The following is a 22,482-nucleotide window of genomic DNA, read 5'->3' as shown; positions in this document are numbered from 1 at the left end:
CCCTGGATACCAACAAGGCACCAGCTCACATATCTCTTCTCATTTGTGAGAAACAGTGTGCTTAAGGAAAAAACTTATGCCATACATTTTTGCATTTTCTTCTCTCAAGAAGAAAGCACACAGTGGCTCACACGAAAGGCAGTAACAGCAACCTTCCCATTTAGCTGCAGCTACAGTGGTCTCAGTACTGGTTTTAGGATGAGCCTAAAATGTAGGTTCAGTAATTCACAGGTGATAGTCATGATGATCTGACCTGCCTAAACAAGAAATGTATTTAAGATTCCTAGACTTGACAGCACTGGATTCTTCTTCACAGGGTTCCTCCTTCTGGCAATAAAAGAAGGAATGGGAATAATCAATAATCTGACGATAATCCCACCTCCAATAGTGCAAGCTCCAAGTAGATTCACAATATTAATGTGGTTTCCAAGGTAACTCAGCACTTTAAGCTCTGACATCAAGGCTTCTCTTTCTGTTAAATGGGCACTTGCTGCAAGGCAAAGCACAACGTTCAGTACGTAACACACTGATCACAACGAAGTAAGAAAAATTGTACAGTATATTAAAGCAACTTACTTTTCAACATCTTTACTGCTACTGTCATAGCAGCATCAGATTTAAACAGGCCATAAGCAGTGGCTTCAACAACTTTTCCAAAAGCTCCAGCACCAAGGGTTTTACCTAATAAAGAAAAAAAAAACAAACAAACCTCTGTAACAAGTTGGAGCACTTCTTCTTGAAGGGTTCAATATTTCATCTTGATATCAGGGAAGCTATTGTAGATATGCATGCTTGCTTTCTGTCCCAAGGTAAGCATGAGCAATTATCACTATCTGCGTTATTGCAGGTCTTTTTGACAAAACCCTCCTGGTGTTTGACCAAAGTCTCATATGAGACATGAAGTTTTCACCTTGCAGATGAAGTTAAATTAAATCTAAACTAACCAAAACTCAATCGGTTTCTAGGAAATTCCCATTTGTGATCATAAGGAAGTTGCGTTGGGTCTATGTAAACATAGTTGTTTCCATTTATTTCTTCAACAACTTTCCACTGAACTTCATATTTGGGTTTCTGGAAAAGAAGGAGAAGAGCTGTCACTCCTGAAGCCTTCACAGGCAGCTCACACACTTTCCTAACTCAGGCAGAGGGGCTTCTGGTCTTACCTGCAAATATATGTACACCAGAATCACAACTATGATGCACATCAGTCCTGCAGCAACTCCAAATGCAATTAGTAAAGGGGTAAAAAGAGTATGTGTACGGATTTGTTCTGGAAAGAAACAGAAAATTCAGCTTCAGTACTAAAAAACTGTATTAAAATGATGCAGGTGAAAACCTTTCCTTGGTTCTTCCTTGTGAAACATGACTTGGGTTTTTGACTCTCCTGGATGTGCTCCAGATACACCAGAATAGCTTTCCTGAATGAGCTGTGGGGGACAGAGCTGGCACAGAAACTATCCAGTTAGTTGCGTAAGGAGTCTCAGCTTCAACAATCAGGAGGCATGATTGATTAATGCAACAGACTTGCATGATCTCAAGTCAAGTTAGGTTAAAGAAAGCTTTTTTTTGAAGTCCTAATTTCTTCTCTTTTTTTTTCTCCGAAGTATGATCTCTACAGTACAGTCTTTATGCATAGAGTTTGTGACAAGTAGCAAAGGATTATCATTCCAGTAAAACCCATCTGCCCCAAATCTGGCTTATTTGTTTATATGTTATATCTGGGTGTAACAGAGAAAAAAGAAGCAGAAGAACATTTGATTCTGCAAAGAGCACAGATTTACAAGCACATTTCAAGTCATCTATGTTCTAGTGCTTTTTCTTCCTGCACAAACCCACAAATGCTTCTACAAAATTCGTAAGTCCTTTTGCAGTATGTTGTTACTTCTTTTACAGCAGCAGGGCCCTTAGGCTCCATGGAAGTTCAGGACTGCGTTTTTCCTGAGACATTGTAAAAACATTTAGAAATCCCGAGACATTGTAAAAACATTCAGAACCCTTGGAAAAGAAGTGATGGACTATACAGTCAAAACAGACAGCAGGAAGAGGGAGGGAGAGAGGGAAAGACAGTGTAATGCTGTAGGTGGTTTGCTCCTGTGCTGCACAGACAAAAGACAACCAGCTACCTACCGTGCTGCTTATTTGGAGCCATAAAAAGATGATACCATAATATTCATTGAAAAACTTAGACTGAAAAAAGAAACACTTTGACAGGCAGAGCAGGGAGTGTAACATGTCATCGTATGATCAGCCACAGTACTGCAAACTTCTTTATGGCAAAGGTAAAGAACTTAAAATCCTCTTACAGGAAGAGTTGAATGGCACCCACATTTTATGGTCTCATTCACTTCAGCCATTACCTTTAATAGCAAAGTTGAAAAAAGCAGAGCTCTTATCCCCATTGCTAGAGGCCTCGCAGCACACAGTGCCAGTGCTCCTGAACATGCTGGCGTTAATGGTGCTTTCAACCAGGATTCGTTCAAATGATGGCACTGACGAATTTGTGTAACTGACATTCATGGGAGATATTGCTGGTGAATCAAAACACCTAAGAGAAACAATACTGACAGTTACCTGCCATGCAATGGATGACAGATCCTGCTGTTGAGGCAGACAGTCACTGCCAGAGCATCAGATAACTGAACAACACTGCTCTACACAGGGGTCCAGCTGACCATCTTATCTTCTAAACTTAGCCTACTCATGGTGTCTCACTGTCTTCTATATAGCTGATGAAATGGATATGTATATCTAGCCTGACACAACAGGACACCATGAAGTCTTTGTGTTTGCTTTTGGCTAGATATCTACAGGTCTGTAAGTCCACTAAGGGTTATGTACCACTCAAACTGCATCCCCAACTTCACCTCCAAGCAGTTGTGGTCTATTACCTACTCTTGAAAACTTTCCCCAAACATAATTTTATTACAGCACACAAAAAATATTCCTTAGTGTATGCAAAATACCATCAGGCTTATATTCAGCCAGAAATTAACCAGTACTGCTCTCAAGATTCTGCCTCTCTTTCGTATGCTACGTACTACATGAGGACACAGTTAAGACAAGAGAAAAAAGTACTATTAAAAAAAAATCAAGGAAATAACAATTATTTTAGGCACAAATCTAATTACAAAGGTGAGACTGCGTACTTGACTTGCTAGTACAACTTCTACATCCACAGTGGAATTCAACCAAAACCTTAAAACATGCTTCAGATATGCTCGCTTCACAATGAAACTCTACAGTCTTTTTAGAAGTGCGGTATCTACACATCAGGTTATATTCATAACAACTTCACTCTTGTTTACTTGTCATATACTTCGTGTGAATAGAAATCTAATTACTCTATGTCTTGAAAAATTACATCATTACACAATAAACAGAAGATAACAGCCATATTTGCAAGTGATTCTGTGACTGTCATTCTGTGAAACTGCAAACAGAATGTGTCATCCGGGGCCAAACTGATGCAAATCTCAGATAGCTTGCAGCAGAGAGAGAGTTTGGCTTTTACTTGTCTGTGGCAGAAAGTGCTGATTATTCCCCTTTCAAGGACACCATGCAAAGGAGAATAATGAAACATATACCCTTGCCTTCTCTCAAACCACTGCAAATAATGCAATGCCAAAATGATGAAAAAAGTGATGTAACATTTGAACGTGTTATCAAGTCATTTTCTGTTCTTAATTTTTAATTATAAATGGGTGTGTTGCATCTAGAATAACCTTTGGAGAATAACCTGGTTTACTTAACTCACCTCTGCTCAGTTCCTGGGCAAAAATACCAGTATATGGTTGGGGCTGGGAATCCAGCTGCTACGCACTGGAGAATACCATTGCTAAGCATATCCAAAGTGAGAATCTCAGGTTTTGCTGCAATAAACAAAAATGGAGATCACATATTAGGTGTACACAGAATCTGCACTGATATTTACATTTCACCCCAGCAACTTGGGTGCATCGTTATCTGTGGAATTACTTAGGTGAACAGAACTTTGCATGCTCAGGTGTATCCAAGTCTGAATCGGTGTCCTGCAAGCACTGACCGTCTGTGAAAATACCAGATCTTACACTGAATGCTTGGGCTGGATTTTGGAAGAATACCTAACTCCACTGAGTATTTGGTTTGATGAAAGATCCTAAACCAGCAAAGCCCAGAGCTTAAACAACCAAAGAACAACAGTGCAGTTCCCGTTCCTGCACAGCATGACTTTACCCGCCTGTAAAAAGAACAGTTTCTTCACAGTTACAAGTATACTAAATCTGTCAAACCACATCTCTCTTACATCTGCCCTGTGTATTAAATATTACACCGCAACCAGAAAAGGAAATACAGTGCAAGCAGCACAGACTTCCCAGTCCCCACAGAGGACATACGTCCCTCTAAGGTACTGCTACCAAAGTGCCCGACTGCCTGACTCTCTGACACATTGCACGCAGACGAAGCTAGTATTTAGCTGAACATATTAGCTTTACAAATGATAGTTCATTATTACTTTGGTAGTTTAGAAAGCAATCCAGCCAGCCAATGTTTCCTGCCACATCCTGCATCAGAGCTAGTCCTGCATTTGGGTCAAGAGCTGCTGTTTCAAGTATGGCAGGAAACTAGAATGATCAAATGAACTTCAGAGTCCATGGTCATAGGCTTCAGCAAAGGGCACTGCCAACACAGCAAGCTGTTTTTCTCGGCAAAACTTGAATGAAAGCCTTATTTCCCACAATATTACCTTAGCTTCCTTGCAAAATCACCCAAAAAAAAGTTAATGAAGAAATCAACTATATTGCAATGACACTGCTCACTTGACAGGTATGAGATTACAAGTCCATTATCAGTTAATACAACTTTACAGGAATGTAAAATAAACTTCTAACATTCTAGAAAATAGTAAAGCTTCACAGACTACAGTGGGGAAACACGAGTTTATTTCTGATAAAATCCACGTACAAAACTGCAGTGTTAGGTTTTAATGAGTATTCTACTTGCTGATTAAATTAGAGGTAATAAAGCACACATATATTCTCAATCACATAGCATATCCTCATGACTCATGTTACAGGAACCAAATGTTCTTTCATTTCTAAATCTGCATGTTGTGTTTTATGCAAACTACCAAGAACCAAACATTGTTGCAAAATGTTGAGACGGATTTTCAGCATTACCCATTTGGTGAGGAGCTTTCTGAGAGCACACCGCATTTCACCCAGTCTCAGTGCTCTTGGAATACACATAATTCACATTTCTGAAACTGGCTAGATTGCGAAGTTGTAATTAGATCATCACTGCCCACATTCAATTTGTTTAGGTATATGCTATATTTTAGGCAATGCTGTAACACAATGTAACTCAAGAAACGAGAGAAATTAAAAGTCAAGCATAAGAGGAATAAGAATATTAAGCCACAGAAAAAATATCATGCCAGAGATGGGCTCCCATCTTCTACCAGAGATCTACCACCTTCTGGCTTTGTGTTAAACAAAAATACCCACATTAGTCAGGCTTCCTCTGGTGTAAAACCCTAGTGCAATAGAAGCCAGCCTATGTGGCCATAAATCCATGTGGACTTATCCTGAAGCAGCAGAGGTAGATGTGAGGCCATGCAGGGATAATGCCTATGGCAGCCCAGGAAGAGTTGTCCAGCCCTGGTGCCATGGGAAGCTGAGCTGTAGCAGCCTGGTGAGAACAGCGGACTGAAGAACACCACTACATGTGATGTGCCTGGTGAAACGCTGTGATGTGGTGATTAGCGTGATCAGCCCACCAGCACAGAGGGCTCCCAAGCTTCCCTGGCACAGAGAAATTAAGGGATGCATTGCACTCTTGGCAACAAAGAACTCCTGCAGCCAGTACCCACAGGGACTAAGGCAGCTGCTACTGCCATCCCCCCCAGGCTGTGCCATTTGCCACCTCAGGCCACACACGTCACTGCACCTGCACCGCTTCCTTGCAGCCAGAGCATCTTTCTCACCCATCAGCATAGGTGCTCCAAGGGATGCTGGAGCAAATGTGGACTGGCTCTGGCAAACAGATGCCAAGATGTCACCAAGCACCTCCTTTTTAAAAGAGATTTTACTGTGCTAGATTTTATGACTTTCATTGCCTCATATCCCCTGATATCAGACAGTCTCTTAATGACTAGGCTTTGCTTACTGTTTTGGCTTTAACCCTTTAACATTTCATTACATTGCTCGGTATATATGCATACTGCCATCTGTAATCAGCCATTAAATGTCTTAAAACTTCTAATTTTACAAAATTTATTAATTGCTTTTCAGTTTTTATTAATGATCCTGAATGTATCAAAGGCCACTCCTACTTTAATTCAGTGCTCTGTATGATAACATTGTGCATCTAATTGCTTTCTATTACCGATTTCCTTTTCTTCATTGTTAACAAAGTGAATGGATAAAAAGTAACACTGAATGAGTATTACCTGTCATCACAGACAAAGAGACAGGGCTTTCCTCCTGCAGCTACGTTTTCTGGATGGGAACAAATCTTTCTATAGTATCACAGTGACTCCTCATCTGTTCACTGCATAGTCCGGTGACAGAAAAAAACGCTGAGCTTGGTTTCACGCGATCTGTAATACCAGTTTTCTTTTTGCAGCATGAGCAACTGCATAGATAATATTTTGCTGACTATAATTAAGCCCAGATATTCTTTTGCACTAAACTCAAATACTAGTTACAAGATTCTTCTACCAGTTGGTAGATGCACTGTACTTTGCCACTCTGGAGATTTCTACAAATTCTTAATTGTAACTCCATTCAGCATGCTATTTGGCAAGCTGTAATCTTCCATTTGGCTCCTAATTTCAGAGCTCCTTCCATCCTTACTTTATGTTACATTTACTACAAATTACTACTTTTTTTTTAAAAAGCAATTTTGTATTGTTTGAGATTAGCATATGCAATTGCTAAATGTGTTTAAATCCAAGGCAAGAATTTCTGCACTGGGTTCTTTCAGCAAATGCTTCAGCATTGCTTTTGTTTATGTGAAGACATTCTCCTGATTACCACCCCTGTTTTACCTGTTTGATTACTTTCTGCTGATTACTTGCCCAAGACATGTAAACATCACAAGCTATATCCGAGCAATTTATGTGAAATCCCCACTGACAACAGTGCCAGGTCAGGATGCACCAGTAGATCAGGATCTGACCCACCACACATGGCTGAACTTTGGCAGTTACTCTGCTGTGTCAGATAATATGGTATGCTGTCATACAGTTTTTATTTCAAACCTAAATGATGAGATTTTATGAACCACTAAAACCAGGTTATTTTTCTTAAAAACAACCCCCTAGAAGGATCAATCTATTTCATTTCTTCTTTTCAAGATGAAAAAATATTTGCAGGAGCTTAGTCAAAACACCAAAAAAAAACCCTTTTTTTGAGTCAAGTGTGTCAAATCCACCTGCTTCAGCAATGGCTGCAGTCCACCCAAAGCCACAGTGCGTGGTGACGAGAACTCTGTGAGACTGCTTAAATGTGCTCATTGCATCCCAAGATTCATTTTACTACTTACAAGGCCAGTAGGTGAAGCAAGAGGGAAGAAGCCTTGAATACTGATGTTTGCATGGACAAGCCAATCAGAAGAACTAAACTGTCTTTCCTCCCTCTTGCCTTGACCATCTTCAGGCTTCACCATGCTCTTCCTAGTTGGGTTTATTAACCAACATCTATAAGGGTTTTCAGCTTTTATTCAGTAGCATATTCCTGAAAAGTGGCAACATGGAGCACTGCACCAAGAACTGACACCTGATGATGACAAAACTGCGGGTTGCGTTTTTTCAGTTCTTGTGACCAGATTGCTCCCAAGCAGCCTGCAGAGCCTGGAAGCACTGGAAGGACCATGAACAGCACCTTACTCCAAGCACTCACATGATGCTGCAAGTCAAAAAACACCATCCAGCCTCATGTGAATTGGCAGTACCACAGGCAACCTGCAATTCCTCGCATTCCTTCCCAGAAACTGAATTCTGGCTCAACAATTTGCTTCACTAATCTGTAAAATAGTAAAATTATCCCCTGTGACTGTAACCCAAACTCATCCATTGAGACAAAGGATATCTGAAGTCACCAGAGCCCTCACCTCAAAAATCACAGCTGGGAAATAGAAAAGGCACAAGGGTACAAATGACAACATTCACAGATTAAGAAAGAAATGCCATGTTCTGAAAGAAGCCCAGTCGACACTTCTAGACCCAAACTATGGCATTGCTAACAGTGAAGCTACAAGTGATGACCTTCAGTGATAAATGAGAATTCAGAAAATAGTATCTAGGATTTTGTGTGTTTGTGGAAGCCTCAACAGTCCTCTGCATAAACCTACGCCTGCAGAAGGACATGTGGCTGCTAAAGCATGGCCGCAACACAGAACTCTATTTGCAGCACATTCACCCACTTTCTACACAGTTCCTCCTGCTGGGTTTGAAGGCATCATTGTCTACCTCACCCTAGTTTCTCCAGTTTGCATGCAGTCCTCTCCTAGTTTAATTTTCCTTAAGCCTGGCCTTTAGCAGCTGCCAATATTTGTCTGCTGAGAGCATGAAACTCTCTAACACGATGGCTCTGCTAAGAAGGGCAGGACTTCCTGAAGGTTTGATTGAATTAATTTTGATGTTTAGCTTCTGTCTTGAAGAATGCTGTTTGGAACTGAGACTGATGCTCTTTTTTAACAAGCATGTCCCAAAGATGACAGCACATGCATTTGTAAAGTTATGTGGATTTTTCTAAAACAATGGTGATCTATATTATTATACAAAACTATTTAGGTGCCAAAAGGCACAAGCGAATTATTCTCTTGACAAGCATTCAAATGCTGCATCCAACTCAAGCAAATTAAAGACGAATAATAGCTTAACTGTGCTGCCAAAATGCAAATTATAAACCCTGTATATCTTGCTCCACCTTAAGTTATCAAAGATTTATGATACGTGTTTATATTTGAGATCTTGTTTTCAGGTGCTGAAGTTTTTTCCTGTATCTAGCTGTTCTCTGGTAACCTCTGGAATACGCTCGCTAGACTGTAAGGTCATGCTGTATAGTAGGTGGATTTGTGTAAGTACTCTGCACTTTTATATCTTGACATTTAAATAGTTTTCCAGCATGTGCTTTATTTCAGAAAGCCTTTCATATGCTGAACCACACTGTGACATCTTGTGCATACATTATGTTGTGTAAAATACAATGACTAGATAATGAAATATTTCAGACTGTTCACTTTACTTACTTTTCACATAGACATTAAATGTTACAGAGGAGCTGGCATCAGAATTGGACACAAAAAATGTGTAAATGCCTCCTTCTGTTCCTTTTAATCGGGTAAGGTGAAGTTCACTTGTATAACTGTAAAGAAAAAAACTAAGCATTACTGATGCTCACAACTTGCAGTGAACAGGCAATTGCTATATGGAAGCTGAGAAGTGAATCACTAGCACACTGTCTTCTGCAGACACTTTGCATGCAGACACTCACCTTGCATTACAATGGCTCTTGTGCTACAGTGTCCAGAAGTTCTGCCACTTCTAACAACCAAATTTGTACCCGGGTGACAGCTCAGCATCAGACTCAGACCTATGCACCCACCACGGCCTCCTCCTTTTCTTGCTGATGGGGGAACCCAGGTACACAACCCAGGCCATAGGTGCTAGGTGTTTCACTGAATTTTTGGAGGACCATGGCTCAGAAGACTATAGTGCCCAGCAGAATTAAAAGCATTTGCTTTTGTCTAGAGCACTGGGTTCTGCTGTGGTAGTGGGCAAACAACTTTAAATTCTTGGTTTTTCTTATTGGGCAGGACGGCATCTCATGGGCACACCGGCCCGCAGATGGTGTGGTTAGCTCAGTGCTATTCCAAGTCTAGGTTAGCAGAATTTGCACCAGTTACTGTGGTAAGCCCTGCATACTACAACATCTTTTATAATCACAATTTTCTCACCATCTCCACTTTCTTCTTTCCAGAGCAGACTCTAGGTTGCTGTTCCAAAGTGAAATCTATCGCACTTACAGTCACCCAGATTACCTGTTACTGCCCACAGTCTTGAACTTGACATAATGGTCCGATGAATTCTGTAATGTTTCATTCATGTACATCCAGAGTTCTTCCTTCGGTTTTGGATATGCCTCGTATTCAACTGTTAAATTTCCATTTTGTCCTGCATTTATATCTATTGTGGTATTCATTGTTGCAAACAAACGGACAAATCCTTTAACTGATGGCCGTAAGAAGAGAAGAAAAACATTTTTAGGGCCATTTAAAGGATTGTCAGTACACTAACCACACTTAGACTACTTCAAGATCAGAGATCAAGCATACAGATAACTGTGAAAGAGGAAACCTTATCTACAAAGCAGAACTTGAACCCTCACCTGTCAAAACCAAGGCCACCAGCTTTATATAGCAATGAGACACAGGACTTAAAGCAGTCTTGAGTGCCTTAACAGAAATAATTCCATCTTATGGTGACAAATACCCTCTTTTTGCTTTTGGAAAAAGGCAAGCACATGTTTGACTACTCAAGAATTTATATTTTTCAAAAACTCAAGAGTTGCTAACTCTGATATGAAAGAAACACTAAGAAAACAAGATAAATTGATCATTTATGACAATATACTAGAGTATTTGAGGTTTCTTTGTCAATTGTAATTAAGAAGGACATCATGAATGAATCTATTAAAAACTGCAATTAGACAAAGATGTGCTAAGACCACAGGCCTGGATAAGAATTGTCTTAAACTAAAGCATTTCTGCCCACCTACTGCTGGGTCTTAATCTTTTATTTGGCAAATATTGTTTATCATTATGCAGTTCTGTTCCATAATATCATGTGGAGCAGCATCCTTACTGCAGTGTTTTTAATTCCATTAATAAACTCATCAGCTTCAGGATTATGCACTTTGAAAAGACACATTTTTCAGTCCCATTACACAAATTCATACAGGAATTACCAGTTTGACAGGCAGATTGCAATTATAAGAAAACACATTTACTGAGAGAGCTTGAATTTAGATCAAAAGTTAATCTCAGATAGCTGCTTCTTCCCACTTTCTAGTAATCAAACTGCTGTGGCCAGCTGGGCACCTGAGCGCAGGAAAACCAGAGCCAGTGGGGCTTGGTGAAAGCATATGGAGCTGCCAGAGCGCTTGACAGATGCTTTGAAGAAGAAAGAATGAAATAAATTCATAGCAGGCAGGTATGCTCTAAAATGCTCCCCATCATTAGGAAAAAGATTTGTATCTGGAAACTGAAGAGTTTTAATTCATTCAGTTTTCTTCTATTTTCTGTATAAACCTAGATTCTAAATTGGACCCAAGAGTCTGCTAATAAAGTTTTATGATTGTGCTATCAGTCCCTGAAACAAGGTTCTGGAAACTGTTTACAGTTAAATTAACTATTAAAAGAAGTAATTAGGAAATTTACCAAAAATACCCATTATTTCCTGTAAACTTTTTGGCAAATGTTAAAGCCACAGTGATTTAGGATCTGATATAATCCCAGGATCTCTCCAGTACATGCCATACACTTCCCAATACCCTGAGCACTGGCACAGTTCAGATAAATATAGTGAGTTTGACAATGAATGGTGAAAAGCATCCAGAAGGTAGAGTTTATTTTATTTTAAGTCAAATTTGAGAGGGTGGGAGAGAAAAGTACCTTGAAAAGGAAAGATTTCAGCTTTTCTCTGGCATTTTTTATTAAACATAAACTTTGCATTTTACTAAACACAAGCTTGTTACTTTATTTTCTACTTTTTATAAGGCTGTGCTTTATTTTTGTCCCCAGACCTTAAGTCAACCCTTTTTGAAGCCACATTTGCACATGCAGTCATAGTCCTAATAATTTCTGTAGTTAAAAACTTCCCTCCTCTTATAATAAAAGCTTTCATATTGTTCCGTTTAGGGAAAAGATTTTGTTTCATACTTCATGCTGTTTTCCTCTGTTACGTACGAATTTTGTCTCTCCTGTGAAAACACAAGGGAACATCTTCAACATTGAGCCCTACCCCCCTGAATGGCAGATCAAGGTTAAGGACACTCAAACCGCTGCTGCTCTGACACCCACAGGTCAAACACTTCTGTTTTCTTTAATTTAACAGAGAAAGCAAACCAAGCAACGAGTATCTGTGTGACCAAAAAACAGATCTGAAAAGGAAAAAGGATCCAAGACTTCTCTCAGTTACTACACCCTTGAATGGTAAGGAACTGAAACAGTTGTAGCCAACTCTGCAGACTTCTTCAGAATGATCTTATTAACTACACCAACACGTTCTTAATTGTCCTTAATTTATCAAATCAGCATGTTTTAGGAGCTTTAAAATCCAAAAGGCACTGTGTGTCACCCAAGTTAATATATAGCAGACTCTAACCAAGCCTGTTACTGAACAAGAGGAGAGAGGGAGTTTGCTCAGTGTTAAGTGACACAATCCAAAACCTGTGGAAATGATGGATAGTGGGTATATGAGAGGTGTGAGCACCAAAACAATTTCATACTGTCTATGCACACTACAACGCGCCTCACAGCATTATTTTAAACAGAAGTATGTATAAAGCTTCTACATAAACAGTGACATGCTGATGTCAGCAAAATTTCCTGTGCTTGGAGGGCAGGTATTAAAGATACGCTTCATGCTTGTGCTGTCAAATTACTTAAGTGTAGGGACAGCACCAGGCAAAGGTAAATGACTTGTTTCGTTAAGACTGGATTCAATCTAAAATTAAACCAGGAAGGATGAGACAAACCAGTGATGGAAACACTGCTGGGTGGTTGTTCTAATATCACATTCTAATAACATACAAAGGGTTATGGAAATTAAAGCAGTCATCCATACCACAACCATTCCTAAGCCATCCCATATGGTACCAGTTGGCAATAAACTTTCATTAAAGCAACTTTACTCACTGCGATTTGGGGGAAAGAAGAGAGATGGAAGGGGTGGCTCCCCAGTGTTTTCACTTTCCACCTCCTGCTCTCAGAAATGTTAAGATTTCCACAAGAACTATTTACCTAGTGCTTTCAAGGTTACTGTGGCATTGGTTTTTCCGAACGGGTTTTCTGCTTGGCATGTGAATTCTCCAGAATCATTAACTCCCACTGAACGGATGTTCAATGTTAATTTCCTTTCGTATCCATAATCACCCAAATTTCTGCTTTTGCTTGTAACAATCTGTCGGTAAAAACAATTAACATCTAAAACACTGTGTATGCAGCATCTTTCCTAGATAAATTAAAAATAGAAGTAATTATAACTTTGCTATATTAATATTCATAACTTTAAACTGGAATAATAAGCCAGCACGGCAAACCTGTCACTAGAATCTCTCCATGCAAAACAAGTGTGTGATCAGCTGTCTTTGGGAGATAATGTCCTCTCCTAAGTCTTGTTCCTTCCTCTTATTATTTTTTTCCTCCTCAAGCTCCAGTGTGTAAAGCAAGAATGTGTGTGCATGTGTGCATGTGTGTGTGCATAGAAAAGGGTGTTGTGCCCAAAATCAGACCCAGCTCACTCTGTCTACATTTCCAATGCTGATGATGGTGAGGAACTGACATGTTCTATTTGTACTAACAATGACTCCAGCTGTGGGGCTTGATGCAAAATGGCCACTGGCTCTTGACTTTCCTAATGCTCAAAAGCTGCAGGCATTGTAAAATGTCATTGCAACTCTCAAGTGAGGTTCACCACTCAAGTCGTGACTGAAAGTCACTGAAGTCTCCAATGGCTGCTCTCCAGTGAATGAGAAGTGAGAACTTCAGGTGCTAGAGCTTCATTATAAACTGTGCTGCTCTACGGCATGAGGCCGAGCATCTCCTGATCACAGACATACTGCAGAGAGACCTGAAAGCAGCAGGTTTTCCTCTTGTATTGCTCTGACTCTTGGTCCATAGCAATCTAGATTTCTTAACCTTAAAGGCAAGTGGAAACTTCATTCTCTTTTCAAAGCATTAAGTGCATCATGACTCTATGACTACGTATGCACAGAAAGAAATAAATGCCTTGATGTCGTAACTTCCGTTTTTGAGAATGCTTAGTGTGGTTGGTAAGACTGATACATTTACATTGATGAATCCAAATGCAGACTTGGACTTGTTACGATTTTCTAATAAGATTATCTCAATTCTTGAGGTTCCAAGAGCTTCTAGATAAATTCAATCTTCTCAACACAATTTTGATTCCTACTGAGCTATTATAATCACAAATGAAGTTTGCTTTGTATGGATGTGTTTGCTTATAACAAGTCTCCTAATTTTGAGAAGTGGTGATAACTTGTCATATGAGGAAGAAGTGGTTTGTATTTTTCCACCCACTTATTCAGAAGAAAATGTAGTTCTGCATCTATTTAAACATGAATTTAATGTATTCTGGTTTAGTACAAAATTTAATTTGAAAGTCAATATTTAAAAGATAGTATCGCCTACTATTTACCAGAAAGGACAGAAAGGACAAACTTATTTGGGCAAAAATATTTTCCTCATGATTCTTAAAAAGTGAAAAGTAAGAAAGCATAAAAACTTAAGGGAAGGCTCCAGTTTCATCATACCATAATGAAGAAAAGGGAGGGAAGTAAGGGAACAAATTAAGTTCTCAGATGAAAGAGTTTGCAGTTGACCTTGGCAAAGAACCAAAATCCCCATCTGCATGTCCCATGCCACCTTCATTTAGACCTCCCCAACCTTCGGAGCTGCGAGGTGGGATTTCTGAAGCAGTGAGCACTTAGCGACAACAACTCTGCCAGAGGCAGTGGATTAGCTAAGCATGGCATACCCAGCCCCAGGGAACAGGCCTCCTGTTCACTATCTGCCTGAGGAGATGTGATTTATTCAAACATCACAACACCACAGAAGTCTTTTCTTCCATACACACGTAGACGTGCGGACTGTAAACTACATGTTCTAGTCACCGCCATTAGCAGTAAAAGACCAGCCAATCAGCATGGGATCATATATGGCAGAAGCTACTAATAGGTCTTCACTTCTTTCATTAACAGAAATTTCAGGGTATACCCAGAAGACCAAGAAGCATCCTTAGAAAGAACCCAGTGTCTGCTGCTCATTTCAAAGGCAGAGCTGGCAGCAGGCTGGCTGACCAGGGGAGGGGATCTCTCTGTCCCTCATCTGCAGAATAGCTATGCTGCCAGTAATCAACTCTGCTGGAACACTTAGCCTGCCAATAATTCAATTGATGATGCCAGGCAATAACTTCATCTGTCACTACAGACAGAAGCCAGTTCACTGGTTCATTTTTCAGAACTTCCCCAGTTAGTGAGGCACACCATGTAATTTAAATGAATTAATCATTCCTGCAAATGCTTACTACTATTCCTGTCACACAGTCCCATGCTAATTAGCAGGTATTTTACTCTTAATGATAACGACTAGAATATGTAATTTGCAGTCCATGTGTTGATATTTGCAGCTCCCATTGATTGCAGTGTGATGTGTAGGCACTCCATGCTTCCGTATTTAGGCAGCCCAATAGAGGTCACCTAAACTTTACACTGAAGAGCCTAACTTCAATTTCTGCTTGGGGGGAAAAGCCCATGCAGATGCTTTTCCTCCCAGCCATCTGCATGGGCATAAGACAGTTATTGCTGGCCCTTCATGTCTGTGGGATGTGGGACCTTTGGAATTGAAACAGATACAAACTGATACAGCATCAGATATTCCAGACAAGTATGTGACTATCTACAGAGAGTTTGCATACTGTGCTGAGGCATATATGATACAATTAAAGGAGCTCACCGCACTTCTGTGAGAAATCCAGCTAGCTTGTACGCTGCTGTCCACATCCGTGATTATGCATGTAACTTCAAATTCTTCTCCTTCTTTGAGAAGCTCGTGGCTTTTGGATAAGGTAATGGCAGGAAGAGTTTTGTGAACTGGAAAACAGTTTAGAAGTGTACTTCTCATTAGCTTCAGAACTTCCAAAGGGGGACAAGAAAAAACAGTCATTAACTTTCCAATAACATTTCAGGCCTCCAAGAAGCATCCAAATTTATCTAACACATTACACAGTTGTTCCCTTACAACAAGCACATTTCTGCTTCAGTCCCCCTTCAAATTACATTTCAAGTTAGATAATATGCAAGAGCACAGCAACTTGCAGGAAGAAACTCAAATGATGTTGAACCATCAATAAGATGATACATTCCATGACAGTGATTAAAACGCTGCACTCTGGAAATGAAAACATGGTGAGGATTAGCCACTGAAGAACCACAGGCTAGCACAAACTGCAACTTTGAATTAGAAAATACCACCGACACAAAGTACTGTCTGACAGGTCCCTGAAAGCCCCTGATGGACAGCCTAGGAAGGACAGTACAGCTCAAAGATTACAGCACACCCACCTCTGAAAGCACCACAACCTCTGCTCATGGTGATGGTTCAAGGTGGCTGGAGCCAAGACTGTGGACTGTGGACCAACAGTAGGTGACATGGGCTAGCTGTACCCCTGTTCTGCTACGAGGTGTCTTTTGTCAACAGTTAAGTATATCTGAGGACTATATATCTCCTATCTCCACAAAGCTCTTCAGCTTTTCCTCTGTTTCCTCTGCAATTTGTTTTTTCTGTTTCCTTCAACCTTTTATTCAACTTTTTCTCATTTGTGAGACTCCAGTGAAGTTCCCACTAGGGCTTTTATGCAGGAAGACTCACTCTCAAACTGTTAATGGAACTTAGATAAGGTCTTACAGACTCTTTCCTGCCTCTGACACAGGCTTTGTAGTTGTCTTAGGTAAATGACACAAAACTTAGGAAAACGCCACACTTTTCAGCCATTGATACTTTAACAATAATGTTTTCCTCATGTTGCTGTAAGCAGCTACAGAAGAGAACAAAGAAACATGTTTGCTCTCTTCAGATATAAAGGCTGACATGAAAATCTCCCCGGCATTCAGAGGTACCCAAGAGACAGGAGGAAGCCGGTGCAGAAGACGTGCTGTGTTCTCACCCACCAGAAACATCTATGAACAACAACAAAAAAGCCATTAAGTCCATAAAGCTCCTCATTGTTTTGAGAAAGACTGGACATAAACACTCCCTGTGCTATTGTAGCAGGGCTGGTGCATGTGAGTATGCATGCACAGCTCCCTGTTTCATGGATGCTCCTTCTGCCTTTCTGTGCCAGAAGCCTAGGGGTCTGAGTGCCAGTTATATGATTACAAAAACATCGCTCACCAAAGGGTCTCCAATGCATTTAAATCCTCTCCCAAGGAGAAAGTGGGAGTTTTACCTGGTGAAATCAATGAGGACTGAACACTACAGCACAGTAATTACGACACTGGGGATGGCAATGCTGCTCTGTTTTTGATGGGCTTCAGCAGATGCTTCCACGTACTTCATGCTTCCCCCCAAACAGAGAACACAGGCATATTGCCCAGGTCCCACTGGCCACCAAAAAGCCACCACCAGTGACTGGCTAGCAGTGAACACTAGGTCAGCACTTCCCATCTGAAGTCACTGCTGTATCGAGTAGGTACACATTTTATCCCATAAAAAAGTGAAATATTCCAATAGTACAACTTGCACTTTCCTATTTCATAGAAACATCAACTGATTTCTTTCTTTGGACATCACTGGAATAAAAAAAAAACAGTTGAAAGAAAACCTTGTTACAGAACAAACAAGAGAGACAGCAAGAACAGACTTGATTTCTGTCGCCAAAGGAGAACGCTGTACTGATCCAACTTTTGTTATTTTCTCATTAATTGAAATTTAGTATTCATTAAAATTCACTCCATCAGAGTTCCCAAATCACGAGGAAAAAGACTTCAATTTGCCACAGCAAACTCCACATTTGAGATGACCCCCACTGCCCATCCCCTGCCCCAACACTGAAGAGCATGGCAGCATCAAGCTGGCCACAAAGACCTGAGCTGGTCACACAGCCCCCGCCACTGAGCAAACACCGGTGAGTGTTTCATCACACAACAGGGCATCCCCTCTTTCACCAGCATAAGGTGATGCTGGTGGTGGCCTGGCCTCAGCACAGGGCATCGCTGATGCCTGGATGCCTCTGGAAGCACAAAGCCACCAACACAGCCCCTGCCCCTGCCCCTCTGCTTTCAGCAACAGAACCTCGGCTGCATGAACAAAAGTGCCCTTGCAGCCAGCAGAAACTCCCGGTGCACAACCTACGTGTGTGCACGGACAGGGAATGCTCCCTCCCCAGACCTCACTGCAGCCTTTGTCTCACGCACACGCCTTAGCAGGGACACGCTCTCAGCTGCATCCAGGGCTTACTTCACGCAAAAGCCTCAGAGCTACGTGGAGACAACCTCATTTATTTGCCTCTGAGGAAATGCCGAGCCAGCCCGGCTTGCTGAACCGCTCCCTCCACTTCTCTCCTGGGTATTTATACAGTGGATTAATGACACATGGGGTAACCCCAGGCTCCAAACTGCCCAGACAAAACCAGGGCATCAGCACCAGGTTTGCAGAGCATATTGCAAGTGTTGCGTATCACAGTTCAGCCACAACACACTCCTCATCATGATCTGGGCACATGGTCGCTGTTGTAACCATCCTCACAAAGATGGAGACAAACAAGGGCCCTCTGCTCCCCCAGGCTCTGCCTCTTTACTGAATCCATCTTCTGCAGTGCCATCAGTTCCTTTTGCTGTCACTTGTGGGCAACAGACATGTGAGTCATGCCGGTGATTCAGACCCAAGTCTCCACTTCGCATGCAGAAACCTGTCCAAACCTGAAAGTTTGTGCTCAAAACAATAGCATAATCCAAATTAGTTAAAACGGTGGAAAAAAAACCAAACACCTGGAAATCACCAGTAACAGAAAATAAACATGATCATAGCCAGAGCTGCTTAGCACAGCTACAAGTCAAGTGTTCTATGATCAATCTATACCCCAACACAACTTGCCCAGAACAAGCTTTCTAAGCCCCCATCTTCCTTTGGACAGCCTGCAGCAGCCACAGGTACCAGAGTAATCCCCCTGGTGTGCACGCATCTCTGGTTTTGAGTAGGAGAAGACTCCAAAAGCCCCTAAAGGAGACCACCACCTCCATCCTCCCCATGAAAAGGTTAGGACAAAGGTGAGGCTTCACAGCACTTCCCGTCAGCTCCTGGAAAGTGAAGGGTATAATCAGGTGCTCTACAAGAAGGCAACATTTTGGTGTTACCTGGCCTCACATTCAGAAAAATGTGCTCAGATATTTTCTCCACTCCGTTGTGCTTGGCCAAGCACTGGTAGCAGCCCTTAAACGACCTCTGCACGTTCTTTATAATGATGCCTTCCTGGGGATTGGGAATGAATGTCATATTTTTGGGGAGACGTCTGCCATCGCATTTTCTCAGCGTGAAATTTGAGACATCTGGATCTGTTAGTGGGCACACTAGCAGGATGTCACTGTCTTCTTTCCCATAGATGAGAGAATCAACAAGGAAGAGCACATTTGGATCTGTGAACAAACACAAGACCTGTCAGAACAGCTGACATTGCATAGGGAACTTCTGATGACCCTAACTCTGCAGTTCGGCACCTACATCAAAGAAAGTTTTATGTGCAGCCAGTAAAAACAACTATTACCCAATTCATGTTTACCAAGAGACATTAAATTTTGTCCTAGAAGAGCAGCACAACAGGAAATGTGCAGTAGCATTCAATATCAGACACACGAAGAACTCATGTGCACTAAAAATAATGTTACTGCTTTTTTATTCTGAGATGGGAGATATCTTTTTTTGCCTTGTTTAGCTCCAAAACCTCCACCCTTCATCTCCAATAACAGTAAACAGATTTTCACAGACCATTAAAAGCAATTTGCTTTTAGCTAGCGGCTGGGCTGTAAGGTTTCATGCCCACAGGAGGATCTTGAAGAAATTTACGAGCAAATGGAAGTTGAAAAACACCTAAATTATGGTTTTCACTTCTGTAAAATACATAATCTAAATGAACACACATTGCTACCAGAGGAAGCACCAAAGAACTTCTCTCTCTTTCTCCTCTCCCTGAAAGTAGGGGTTATTTTTAGCCTCCTTAATAACAACATATTTAAAAAAAAGGTATATAAACAGCATATCTGATTGAAAAATCATCATGTAATCTTCACAGGGTAACTTTCCTAAAGCACTTCATGTCAGCTAACCCCAGCACACAAATAGAGAGTACTTTAAATACTTTCACAACTAAAGTTAAACCCCAATAGAGGTGATGACCTTGAAATGCTAAGAACCTGGCCAAAAATAAAGGATGGTGTGGTGGCAAACGCTCTGTAAAAGCTTATTTCAGCTCCCATCTGCCCTCCCTAAGGAGCAGCATGAATTGGAAATGTAGAAACAGGGGGAAAAGTTTTGTTTCTTTTTTTGAAAACTTGCTTAATACAACTTGAATGATTAGAGGTCAACAAACCATGCCTTAACAAGGAAGCCTGAAAGAATTTGGTAAAGAAGATGAACAATGAGCATTTGGTTTAAGACAAGTACTAGTCTGAAAATAAAGCACAGGACATTTGCACAAGTAATTAGGAAATACTAACTTAAAGGGTGCTCATCACTAAATAGAGAAGTTATTGCCTGGTTTCTAGCTCAGAGTGAGGGTGTAGTTTTAACTTCATTTGATACTGGCACCCAAGATCCCCCCACAAACAAAAAGCTTTAAAGCAACAGTCTAGAACTAGAAGATGGAGACTACTAATAAATGAAATAAGTAGATGAAATAAATGAAATAGGAAAAAAATAGAAATAAGAAATGAAAAAGTAAAGCGTGTTTGAACAGAACCAAAGTGTGACATTTTGCACACAGAGATAGTTAGAGAAATACCATGAATAGCTGTCATTCTTGGGCAGAGAGAGAATGTACTGGAGAAGTTCCTAAATCTCTACCCCTGCTGATAGAGACTAAGCTAATTGGTTTCCTCTCAGTCCACTTTTTCTCCAATACGGACAGAGACAAGATATCTTCACTATGAAGAAAGTATGGCTCCCCAGGGGATATTCTCTCAAAATAAAGAGATTTTTCTTGTATATTTAGATGTCTGAACTAGCTTGATGTTCACTAAACTTGCTCAGATAGGGACACAAACGGCTTCTATAGATACAACACTGACACTTTGTGCCAAAGAGATATACCTATAGTCTGTCAATAGTGTCATCCTTGTTCACAGAAGCATGGAAAGTATGTTCCTAGTAGATTCTATGGATGTAAAAGATAAACAGCTGGCACCATTTCATGTGCCACTAGGGACTAACAGGATCAAGATTCTTGGTCCTGTTCTCCATGCCCAGCTTTACAAGCAGAAAGCACATGGGGTGCTTGCGGCAACATCACAAGCAACGGAGCTCATGGTAGCATCTTCAAGAAGATGTAAGGCATCATTAAGACAAAGCCAATTGCAGAATAATGGCCAACCTCACAAACATACTTCATTTACTTCCAGGAACCTGGCAAAGTGAAGGTTGCACATTTTTCACACAATTAAGACAAAGAAATTAACAACATGTTCCATGAGGGCCACACAACTTCTCTGATGCTTTGGTAATCATGCTCAGTGGGAGGGTTGTCTGTTATCCTGAGGTGAAGGAGTCATGTGGTGGAAGGCACAAACAAACCTATGATCACAGCTGTCTGGGATAATTACCATGACCTTCAGGAAAACAGTCATAGTAGATAAAGCCAACAATGTTTGTCACATGTAGGTAAAATACATGCTAGATTTTATTTAGCCATAGTCTCAGAGAAATACAGAAGGTCAAGAAAACTCAGCCATAGTAGCTGCCTGGCTATTTGGAAAACTCAGGAGCAGTTAAAAGAGAAGTCTTTAAACCACGAGGTTACTAAGTCAGGTATCTTCCCTTGGGAAAATACTCTTCACTGTGCTGTGCTGGTATTTCCCCGTCTTGGAGAACAATCTTGCAGTTAAGTCTCAAAGGATTGGCAGGGCTCAGAGGAGGGTCTTTGAGACAACCCCTGTTGGACACGAAATGATTTCTGCAAAAAGGTGGCATGTTGTAGGACTTTTTTCCATCAACAGGGAAGAAAGATCACCAGAGCTATGTGAAGAAGCAGGAAAATTACTGTCTTCCTTGGAGAAGAAAAGAGAATGCCAGGATTGGTACACTCAGCTTGCGGGCAGCTGATGAAGCCACAGATCAGGAGCCAACAAAAGATGAGAAGAAAAAACAAGATAATAAAGGATTGCAAAAATGTGTCAGAGCAGAGGCACTCTTCCCAGGTTGGACACATCTGATCAGTCACAAGGTAGATCAGAAGCTGGAGGTGGAAGAATCATTGCTGGCTTAAGCCCTGAAAGTGCAGCCTCAAAAAGCCAAATCCTTTAGCTACATGTCTCAATAAATCAAGTGTTGGGGGCCAAACCTTACATGACTATGTATTGCTTGCTTCCTCACAGTACAATTGACTCATACAACTGATTCAAGTCATTTGGCTAGCTTCTAGAAAGACAGCTCAGGTATATTTCACCACAGGCAACAGGGATGTAAAGAAAAACTCATCCAGAACATTGCTCT

General features: G+C 40.9%; 1 protein-coding gene across 1 annotated transcript in view; it reads right to left on the bottom strand.

Moving 5' to 3' along the window:
* KIT (KIT proto-oncogene, receptor tyrosine kinase) overlaps positions 1-22,482 on the bottom strand; it is a 55,312-nt gene that overhangs the window by 13,911 nt on the left and 18,919 nt on the right. The window contains exons 3-13 of the mRNA XM_005149080.3: positions 19,137-19,415; positions 15,739-15,875; positions 13,006-13,165; positions 10,024-10,213; positions 9,232-9,347; positions 3,755-3,869; positions 2,358-2,545; positions 1,164-1,270; positions 945-1,071; positions 577-681; positions 380-490 (exon numbers count right to left, since the gene is read on the bottom strand). Coding sequence (XP_005149137.2) covers positions 380-490; positions 577-681; positions 945-1,071; positions 1,164-1,270; positions 2,358-2,545; positions 3,755-3,869; positions 9,232-9,347; positions 10,024-10,213; positions 13,006-13,165; positions 15,739-15,875; positions 19,137-19,415 — 1,635 coding nt within the window. The remainder of the gene's footprint in view (positions 1-379; positions 491-576; positions 682-944; positions 1,072-1,163; positions 1,271-2,357; positions 2,546-3,754; positions 3,870-9,231; positions 9,348-10,023; positions 10,214-13,005; positions 13,166-15,738; positions 15,876-19,136; positions 19,416-22,482) is intronic.

The sequence above is a fragment of the Melopsittacus undulatus genome, chromosome 7 (genome assembly GCF_012275295.1).
Source record: "Melopsittacus undulatus isolate bMelUnd1 chromosome 7, bMelUnd1.mat.Z, whole genome shotgun sequence".
NCBI classification, from domain to species: domain Eukaryota; kingdom Metazoa; phylum Chordata; class Aves; order Psittaciformes; family Psittaculidae; genus Melopsittacus; species Melopsittacus undulatus.
Note: the sequence above shows the minus strand (reverse complement) of the source record. Positions and strands in the feature narration are given on the sequence as shown.